Source organism: Hippocampus comes, unplaced genomic scaffold, assembly GCF_001891065.2.
Source record: "Hippocampus comes isolate QL1 unplaced genomic scaffold, H_comes_QL1_v1.1 scaffold152, whole genome shotgun sequence".
NCBI classification, from domain to species: Eukaryota; Metazoa; Chordata; class Actinopteri; order Syngnathiformes; family Syngnathidae; genus Hippocampus; species Hippocampus comes.
Window position 1 is genome coordinate 76,379 of NW_017805849.1, and position 10,713 is coordinate 87,091.

Sequence of the window (10,713 nt, forward strand, 5' to 3'; positions counted from 1 at the left end):
CGAGCCCTTAAGATGAAGCGTATTTGAGAATGGAGGGACGGGTCTATGTATGTATGGTGGTGTGCTTTCCGTATCTCATGAACCAAAGCGCTAATATGATAACGCTACTAACATCGGAGTTAGCGGAGACGCTGAAGAACGGAGCTAGCTTGCTTTTGGCTTTTGAAAACGTGAGTAAACAGAGCGCCTGTCATGGATCTGTTTGTGACCAACAGGGTGGGACTGTCGAGCTCTTCCTGCAGCGGCACACCTTTCGGTCGTTATGTCATCAGTAGGTTTTTTTTTGGGTGTTAAAAGGACGCCCTGCCCGAGCACTCAGGGTGGGCTCATTGGTTTTTGTTGTTGCTTCTGTGCGTTACTACCGTGGCTTGTTGTTTGGATTGCTTTCATTTTATTTTTGCGTCTGCCTTGGGGTTTTTGTTTGTGAACTTGGATCCTCGTTGTTTTCTGGCCTTTGTTTGTTTTCGAAGTTTGATGAATACGTTTTGTGAAGTTCAGCCCGCTCTTCCCTCCCGCCTGCTTTTTGGGGTCCTCCACCACCACGTTGGTGACGGCGCTTGATAGGGTTGTCCTCCATCATCAGGCGGTGCTTTGGCTGACTTTTTTTTTTTTTTGCGATCTTTTGGCTACGTTGCTTGCTTCCATCTCGATTGGTTGCACATGATTTCCTTGTGTCACTTTGGGGAGGGTGCCCTTCAAATGCACGCTACAAACATGTCTTCCGTTGACTTTGTTCAACAGGGACGAAGTGGCGGGTCTCGGGGGGAGTTCAATAAAATCCAACCGTTTTTGACATCGGTCATTGTCATTACGGTCGAGGGTGCGGGGGGGGCTCTCCCGACTGTCACGCACTTGACTTTGGAGTCAGCCAATCCTCCATGAAGCATCTCCAGTTGGTCCCGAATGCCGCCGTCGTAAGAGGGAGCACATTATGGGAATTTCTCCATTGTGAGACAAATAAAGGTTTTCTTATCTTATCACTCCTCGTCTGGCATCCCTTCACTTGAGTCTTTCTTTTGAAGATCCTACGATTTGTTTTCAAATCTCAGAAGGGCCAGGCCCCACCTTACCTCTCGGAGCTCCTCCCCCGCCCACCCGCTGGCTCAGGTCTGCGGACCGGACGCCATGACAGGTACAGAGAACTAAACGGAGGCTCCGAGGGGAAGGAACCTTTGCCGATGGTGCTCCTTCTCTTTGGAATGAACGTCGGGCCAGCCCCCCTCGCCGGCCAGCTTTCAAACTCGTCTTCTTTGGCTTTTGACTGCGCATGAGACTTGATTTTGAGAGGGAGAACATGCCCCTAAATCATGATGGACAAACTGTCAAATTGTCTTCCATTCTACTTCAGGTACAATATCATCGAGTGTTACTTTCCTTTCACAAAAAAAATTTAAAAAGCGTTCCAATTTTCAAGGTTGCGAGAACGGATGATTGGCATTTCCATTCATTTGAATGGCATCTCGAGGCACATGCCAGTACAATCGGCGTCTGTTTGTCACCTTTATGCACTCATCAAAAATAGATGGAACCTTGGTATTTCGTGCGGTTTAGGACAGCTTCCAAAGCAAGATGGGCGTATCCGTGATGACGACGCAACCACTCCCACACACCCACACACACACACACGCACACACGCACGCACACATTTGGCAATGTGACCACGATCACGTCGAGCGCGCCCGGCCTTTCACCTCATTGCCGAATGTCATCAAGTCACAGACAAGGCGGGGAGGCGCCTCTCTCAACGAATCGGCAGCGCGTTGCGCGATTCCGCTTGTGTTGTTACGATCCAAAACATGCGGCCGACGAGCCAAAAAAACACGCTGGTGACATGGGCTTTGTTGACATGCGGTCCCCGTCGGCGTCATCGCTCCTTTCTGCAATCTGCGAGAGGAAGGATGCGGAAACCTCGAAGCGCGCCGTGGGGGGAAACACCAGCTTCAAACTCTTCGTCGCGATGGGGTGACCTACATGCATGAGTGTCATCTGCGGCGAGCAAGGCCGCACTTTGTCGCGTCGCGATCTGCGCATGGCGCTCCATCCTCTGCGCACGCAGCCAAACCAGAGGTGGACAGGAACTGCTCACTTGCCAACGTCTTCTTTACGCACGCAAGTCGGTCGTCAGCGCGGAAAAAAACAAACGACGCGCTTCTCCAGCTCGCCGGCTCGGCGACCGACAATCGGGCGTTTCAGGCCCAAGACGGAATCGGATGCTCACGCCAGCGTGCTTCACAGAAAGACGCTGACTTGCGAGCGCAGAATTGAGATGCGAACCGTGGACGGTGGAAGTGAGCTCAACTCACTGATGAAAAAAAAAAAAAACCATTTCAAGATGTTCGGTGCCACTCCCAGTTCAAATTTGCCGTCAAATATGTTCAACGTTCATCCAAATATGCCTTAAATATAAAACAAACCACCACATAGCTTAGCCTTTCAGTCGGTTATCTGAATGCAAACAACGGTGGCCTTGGCGCCGTCAAATCAAGTTGGTCGGCGAACCTTCGACACGGACCGTCATAAACAATAATACGAGCAAGTCTGCCGCGGGAAAACCGCGAGCGAGACTTGAACGTAGCCGCTAACTTTTCCCGAATTCGCCGACCTTGACTCCGCATGAGACTTGATTTTGAGTCGGTCCGTCTTTGTGCTTTCTACCGTCTTTGCTCTTCATTGCTTGTTGTCGCGTGAATTATTTTTTGCTCCACGGGCAGCACTTTGTCAACAGCGCTGGCTGTTTCAAAACGCTCCACAAATAACACTTGAGTATGTTGTATTTTCTTGACATTGTGTCATGGCCGCTTTTCCATTGTCTTCTTGTAACGTGCTGATAGTTTCTATCGTTGCTGGAACTGATAAGGGGATGCGACTGATGCTTAGGCAACAAATAGGTGACTCGCCACTGGCCCGAAGTCATCTCTCGATAACAACAACAACAACAAAACTCCACGTGGATGTTGCTGGTAGTGATGCAAGAAACATGTAGATGATACTTGACTTCGATAGCTGAACACGTTCGGACTTGGCCTGATGCCCGAAGGGTCACCAGATAAAAATAGGCCAGTGCGAGTTGGTTCATGGCTTCTCAGGCGTACATTTGTGTCGCTTTCTTTATTTTTACTCCTTGGTCTTATCTTTGGCCTTTCCAAGAGGCTGTCTCGAGTTGGGTGCGGTCAGCGCAGGCTTTTATGAGTCAAGGAATTCTATTTTCTAGTTGAACCGTAGTCGAACATCCACTCACAACGCACACGCAAAGTATCGACATCGTGTCTTTGTCGGAACTTTTCATAGGAAGCTACTGGGGGACTTTATAAGGGGGGCGGGGGGGGGGGGGCATGGCGTCCGAGACAATGGCGGGCGACCGAGGCGGTGTGTCGGACAAATTCCAGGACTGGTTTCGCAAATGACATACGGTGGCGCCTTCCGATACTGGACGAGGGACTCTCCCTCCGAGTTTGTCAAAGTACGAGGCCTCGTTCCGCCGATTTCCTTTTTCCTTGGACTTGCGAGCAAAAGTTTGAGACGCAAGCACTGACGGCGGCGAACTCGACCGAGCTCACTTGAAAACAAGCGGCGGTCTGGCTTCGTCAAACAGGCTTCAACCTGTTTATTGCCACTCCCAGTTAAAGTTTACCGTCAAACTAAACATAAAACAAAGAGCGACGCATATTTTGTATTTACGGCGGCAACATAACTCGACTTTAAAGTTCACTCGCTAACACACCACAGGAAATAAACAGGCTAAAGATTGGTATTTTATATACATATGTATCTAAAAGCTTCATGCATAGAGTACCCCAATATATGCATGTGAGCCGCAGGCCTTTTAAAAATGCGCTCGCGTTTCCTGTATTTTGTTACTTTTGTTCAATGAAGCGGCGGAAAGAGGTGTCTCTCCCTGACCACTGGCGGAGAAATTACAATTCCTTCTGACTAGCGGTGGTCCGCGATATAAAATTAGCTAACTACCTTTTATTTAGCGTAGACTTGCAGTCATGTAACTGAATCCAATGGTACTATGTGACCGCATCGCACTTTAGCTTGTCCCGTGAAATGAGCGTCGGAATGTGAAATGATCCGAAGCGATCTTTCATGCGCTCTTCGCCAGCTTGCTCGCGCTTATTGCTACGTGGGTCGGCGGCAAGAAAAAAAACAATCGCCACAAGATCCCACAACACAGGGAAGGATCTACCAAATAAGCAGGATTTGAAAATCGGCGATGCATCGAGGCTGCGAAAAAGTGAAAGGCGGCGTAGCGAGGAGCGACTGCCTTTTGTGACACCGGTTTTAGCCCTTTTGCCGACACGCCTTGTCTGTCGTGAAGCGCAATCTGAAAGGAGAGAAGAACGTCCCGCTGGTTACTCATCAACGCTGCCTGTTGTCTTTGTGAAATGTTGAAATAAGTGGCACGGGGCATGAAGACACATGCCGCATATGACAGTGGACTCACGCTTCCTGGTAAAAAACGAGCTTCCACCGTACTGTGAGCGTATCGTGACTCACGCGTTGCGTTGCACAGTCACACTTGGAAAGGCTCCTGTTGCGTACTGGAATTTCCTGATCTTCCAAAGAAAAAGTGCTGAGGGCTTGAGAGACGAGGCCGGTCCTCGCTTCGCAGCTGGCCAGCTATTGGGAAGTTCCAGGTTAATCGCTAAACAGCTCAGGATATACGGAGTGTGGCGGAGTCCACGGGGAAGGTTGGGGGAGGGGATTTAAGGGGGGCGGGCATCCCCTGTGGTCGAACTGGACTGTAGAGTCAGCGTTGCTCCCATTTATGAACTTATTTGTGGACCTTTGGCACTGGTGACTTTTGCATGTCAAAACTCAATCCCCACGTCACCCTCTCTCTCACACACACACACACACAAACACACACACACACACACACACACACACACACACACACACACACACACACACACACACAGACGCTACTTGTTTGAAGGCAAGGTTAAAAGTCCAAATCTATGGTAAGCTTGAACCCAGTGACAAGCAGGTTGTGGCTTTCAGATGACTTCCGGTCCCCGGTCACACCTTGATTGTAGTTTTCCTACAGCAGATAAGTTCAGCCTGTACAATCTTGCAGGCTTGACGTCAGTAGGGGGGGGGGGGGCGGGGAGGGGGGGGAGAGTGCTATTACTCACTCTGTTTGACTTGCATTCCTGTACAGCACGTACCAGTGTGTGCCTCTTATTTCCCAAACAGGAAGTTGTCGATTGCCAAATCTCCCGCAAGAGTAAAAAAAATAAATAAATAAAAAAGACGCAGAGGGTCGACTACGATCTAACTTTACCGACGTCTTGTTTTGTCTCGGGGAAAACAAACGGCTTTCCACCGCGCTCAGTTCTGGCGTTGTCAGTATTAAAAACGGAAAAGGGGGTATTTTTGCGCGTGTGTTTTTGTTTTTTTTCACCGCGACGACAGCGCGCATTTGTGTGTGTTACGCCGGGAGAGGAAACCTCATAACTGCACCGCATTGCAAAGAAGCACAAAGTGATTGATCAAACCCAGCAGGCGCAGTCGAGAAACAGGAAGTGTGCGCAACCATCAAAAAAAAAAAAAAAACAGCGAGTGCAAAGCTCATCAGCGCCACCTTGTGATTGTTAGGGGGCGGCTTTACTTCGGATTCAACTGATCCATCTCTCGAGACAAAGCACATATTCGACATTAGAATGTGTGGCGTGTGTCTCAGAGCGTTTAATTCTTGTGTCTGTCGCTATGCGTCGCTGGGATCGATCGAGTACGAAAGATACACATTGAAGAAGGAAGTACAGGATTTCAGATAAAACGTAAACCAAGGAATAGAGAAGCGAAATGTGACGTTCCGGCATAGGAACTGCGGGAGACCTAAAGTGACATGGGGGGGAAAAAGAAAAAAAAAGAAATATCCTTTTCGTTAGGACGAGAAGGTTTCGTATGACACTGATAAATGACGAGAAACGTTCTCGCCCTGATGAGAAACGCCTCTCCCCGCGAATTTATTTGGATGCGTGATCTCGCTTCCTGTGAACGGTCTTCTATTTTTTTTCAACCTGTTCCAGTGCGTTGAGACAATTGCAGCAGAAGAGGACTTAGACCAGGGCTGTCCAAGCTCGGTCGTCAAGGGCCGCCTTCCCGCCTATTTTCCCGGGAGCAACGCGCCCGATTCAAATCATCAGGATGGTTCGAATCCCGCTTCAGAGCTGACCGATGAGCCGATCGTCCGAATCAGGCGCTTTGCATCCGGGAGAGCCGGAAAACGGGCCGGACGGCGGCCTTCCAGGCCAGCAGCTGGGCATGCCTGATTTAGACTCTTTCCTCAAAGCAAGGACGAAACCAAATTACAAATCGTGTCATCAACCAATTAAAAGAAGACAACGTGAGGACAATTGTTTCCCGTTTTAAGTTTTCTCGTTAGGATGAGAACGTTTTCTCAATAGGACAAGAGCTTTCTCGTTTGGACGACAAACCTTCTCGTCCTAACAAGAAACGTATTTATTTTTTTTTCCATGTTTTTTTGGAGCAGTGGTTCTTCACCTGGGTTCGATCGAACCACAGGGGTTCCTTGAATCGGTCTCAAGAGTTCGAGAAAGCCTCCCTCCGCCAGGGAGTTTGAGACATATCCGACTCAACACGTCAATTAGTTATGACACGCCCGCTTGGCCATCACTGGCTGCAGATGGTCACATGACATTGCTTGTCCAATCAGTGCTGTGGAAAATTTAGTTCGATAAGTAGTCAACGTGTGACTGTCGTTGATCGTACGTCGTACAATTAAAAAAAAAAAGTATACTCATCTCTTGAAATTTTATTAATAAATGCGGTTTTTTAAATATCTTGAATTTATAAAAACATATTTATTGATCACTCCTGAAGGGTTCGGTGAATGTGCATATTAACTGGTTGGGTTCGGCACCTCGAGAAAGATTAAGAACCACTGTTTTAGAGGCTCCGTAAGGAACAACCTCCTCAAAAAGTCAAATATATACATTTGTATTATAAGATCATGAAACAAAACCGATTAAATAATTTTGACGGTTAATTAAATAGGTGTTTGCAACACGGGTAAAGAGTCATTGCAATTATGGTACATTGAAACAAACGCTAAAAGGCAAACGTAAAAGTGAAATGTTACAATTTCCGGTAGGAAAAAAAGGGGCAGAAAACATGATCGACTTTTCTCTTTTGTTTCCATTGAAACAGGTCAGGTTTTTTCGTTTATGTCATGAAACAAATGTCCTAAATGTAAAACTGCAAAGATTCTGCAGTATAACTCTTTATTTGAAAAGCCAAACCAATGTAAATAAAAAATAAAAAAAATACACATTTTAATCTTAGGATAGAAAACAGGAGAACTTGAGGTGCTGAGGTTGAATCCCTTGTTAAAGCAGAACCAAAGCATGCAGCACACTAAAAACCCGATTTAATGTGTTTACAAAAAAGTCTCTCACAAACACACACGCACGCACATATATTTAGAGAGATTGAGTTGAATACTAGCAGCATAACCAATGTCACTTTGGAAGACACCTGTTTTGATTCACAAATGCAGCATGCTTTCAAGGCAACACAATCATTCAAAATATTTCCAACTCAGAGTGCTGGCGTCCAAGTGTGACTCCAGTGTATTGTTTTTGCCCCCATGTTGGAGTTGTCTTGGTTGTTTTTCCCTGGTTCCCTGTTTAAAAAATGAGTTTGTATTGCTGGCATATAGTTTGGCTCCGTTTACTTGACTTCAGCCAGGAGTTACAACCCGCATTCATCCATTTTTTTGGAAATAGCTGTTGTCTTTATTGGGGTCATTGGAGAGGAGTCGATCCCAGGTTACTTTGCGCGAGCGGCGGGGTACACACCAGGACCTTTAGAACAGTGGTGGACCAGGAGCCAGACAATTGCAGCGCAGAGTGACGCCATGAAACAAAATGTTTGCCCTTCAATGGAGATATTGGCGTCGTTAGGACACGACGCAGCAGGAACAAAGAGCCACGCGGCAGCCTGCTTCACATTGGTCTTCCGTGAAAGTGAAAAGAAATGTGGTGTAAATGTCTGACAAGTGTTAACAACCCTGCCGAATCGCAATGATTAAAAAGGGCATAACGCGCATTTCACAATCATTCAAATCACAAGAATGGCTCCTCTTTGCTCTCTTCACGGCGTGGGCGCGTCTGCTCCAAGCGCAAAAACAATGCCCCCATTGAACGGTGGATCCAATAGCACTTCGGTGAGCTGCCAAAAGGATGCGATTTCACAGAGCATCTTGGTTCTGCCTCCACGCGACTGCATGTTGGAGCTGCAAAAAATGCCTGAGCCAATACGCCGCCATTTCGGCACTGGGCTGCTGAACCGCCCTTTGGCGCCGTAGCTCCACGGCGGGGAATTCTGTCTGCAGACTTTCAGCAATCGCTTACAAGCACGACCCCGTCTCTGAATTCACGTTCTGGGGCCTTTCGGTGTTCTATGAATCATTTCTTAAGATACCGTCGCTTGACGGAAGCCTAAACAAAGCACACGCAGGCTGTGCGAGGCCGTGCCACGTGTCGGCATCCGGCGACCGACGGGAGAGGACGGAGAAGTCAGCGCAGAATTGAGCGCTTATCTCGCGGGCCACGGTGGCGCCTCCCTCCCACATTCATTCCCTCCATCTTACGGCCGCAACTGAATGATTTTCAAGCAACGTGTCACTCGGTTCTGATCGCCGGTTAACGCCGATAAAGAAGATCCGATGGGACATTTCATTTCTAGCTTCACGCTGCGGCGGACTGAGTTGCCTGGATCGCAAGCGCACGCAAGAATCTTCGGGCACAGATGCTTGCAATAGGGAATGTCGACGCAATTCCGACAGCTGGAGGATTCATACAGCACGGCATGCCGCCGCCGCCGACCGAACCTCAAGAACAGCCACGTGCGCCACTGACGTCAAGGCACTGACGCCATCTTTGAACCACTCGGAGTGTGCGCACGATTTTGACTTCCTCATCATTTCAACTGCCATCTTTCAGTTTTAGCTTCTTCTCAACGCTCATCAAATTCCGTGGCTAGAAGATCCCAACGCACTGCCAAGTAGGCCAATGGCACATGCGCGGCATCTCTCCGCAGCGCGAAACGTGTGCTCCAGTGGAGACGGAAAAAAGTTTCTGCCCAGTCAACGGGATCGTTCTTTTCAGTCAGATTTCATGTCCAATTTACCGCGGCCAAAAGACGATTGATTCCGCCATGCATTCACCGTGCGGTGAATATGGCACCTCAAATATTGCTTCTTTTTTGGGGGGTTCCCAACAGCCGTTAAGAATTACCGGGCACGGTCCCGTCAATATAGCCCCCTCAACTCTAATCTCGCCATTTCTAACACGCGGCGCTTTGTGTATACGTCAGTTGAGGCGTGAATCGGGGACGCGCGACTTACAAAAGGCTCCGAGCTTCCAAGACAAAAACAACGTTTGTCCAAGCTGGTCAGGAGGAGGAGGAGGAAGAGGAGGGCAGACATCAGTGGCCAAAGGCTCGAAAGCAGATGTAAGCGCCGAGCGCCAGCGCCGCCGCGCACAGGCACACGTCGGCGACGAAGGGGGCCCAATTCTCGGGCGCCGTTGCGGTCGTGTCTTCGGAGTGGCGTGAGCAAAAAGCTTTTGCGCAGCTTCAGGACGTCCACAAGATGTAGGAGCATAACAAAAATGATGTTGAAATTTTAGGTGGATTCGTTACTCTCATTCAGGGTCCGTTTTTAGCCGTTTAGCGTGTTATTTTCTTTTGTTCTACATTTGTTGAATGAACATTTATTTGCATTGAGTGAAAAAATGTTGAATGACTTTCTTTGTTGTGTGTACCAATGATGTCAAATTGGCGATTTCATTTAGGATAAGCGCTTCAGATAATGGATGGATGAAAACATTCTTCTGTGCATTGCTTCGCCAAAAAACATTCCGGCGCAATTTTTTTTTTTTGTTCAGATGGCCTTTTTCCTCATCCATTTGGCGAGGAAAAGCGCAGGCCAAAGTTGCACTGCCGAACTCCATCGTTGGAGTGGGCTATCCCTCTCAAGCCAAGACTGGAAAAAAAAACCTCCTCAAACCTTCCTTCTGAGTCACTTCTGCAACTCGTGATGCTGCCCACTTCCTGTTTACAGAATCAACTGCGTTTGAGAGCGAGCGCTTTTGGTCATTTCCAAGCAACCGATACACAAACGATTTGGCTTGGCTTGATCGGCTTGAATGTGAGTGAGCGGTCCTACGAGCAATCGCTTGAATTCAATGAGAAGGATTACCCCGGAGCGCCGAGTTCCATCGGCGGGACAATCTCGTCGTTCTTGGGACAAAAGAACGGCTCCGCTTTGCCATTCGCAGCGTCTCTCGGAGGAGGGCGAGCAGGCGGCGGGGTGAATTCAGGCGGATCGTCTTCCTCCTGCGAAAAGCCCCTCCAGGAGTCCTGGCCGGGGGGGACACCAAATACGGGTGGGCCGTTTAGCACAGATGTCAAAGCGAGGGGCCCGAACGGTGTTACAAAACGCTTGCCTGTGATGACAAATCTCCCTGGAGGTATTTGGCACCCTCAATGATGGCGAGGTAGGAAAAGCGAAGTTGATCTGCAGTCTGAATCAGGCCCATGCGACACAAACGATTTGGCTTGGCTTGATCGGCTTGAATGTGAGTGAGCGGTCCTACGAGCAATCGCTTGAATTCAATGAGAAGGATTACCCCGGAGCGCCGAGTTCCATCGGCGGGGCAAAATCCGCGCTTTTTCGCG

The 10,713-nt window shown here is 48.7% G+C and overlaps 1 protein-coding gene across 1 annotated transcript in view; it reads right to left on the reverse strand.

The window, feature by feature from the left end:
* Positions 1-10,192: 10,192 nt before the first annotated feature.
* Positions 10,193-10,713, reverse strand: part of ptpn1 (protein tyrosine phosphatase non-receptor type 1) — a 5,690-nt gene continuing 5,169 nt past the window's right edge. The window contains exon 8 of the mRNA XM_019888457.1: positions 10,193-10,395. Coding sequence (XP_019744016.1) covers positions 10,231-10,395 — 165 coding nt within the window. The 3' untranslated portion in view covers positions 10,193-10,230. The remainder of the gene's footprint in view (positions 10,396-10,713) is intronic.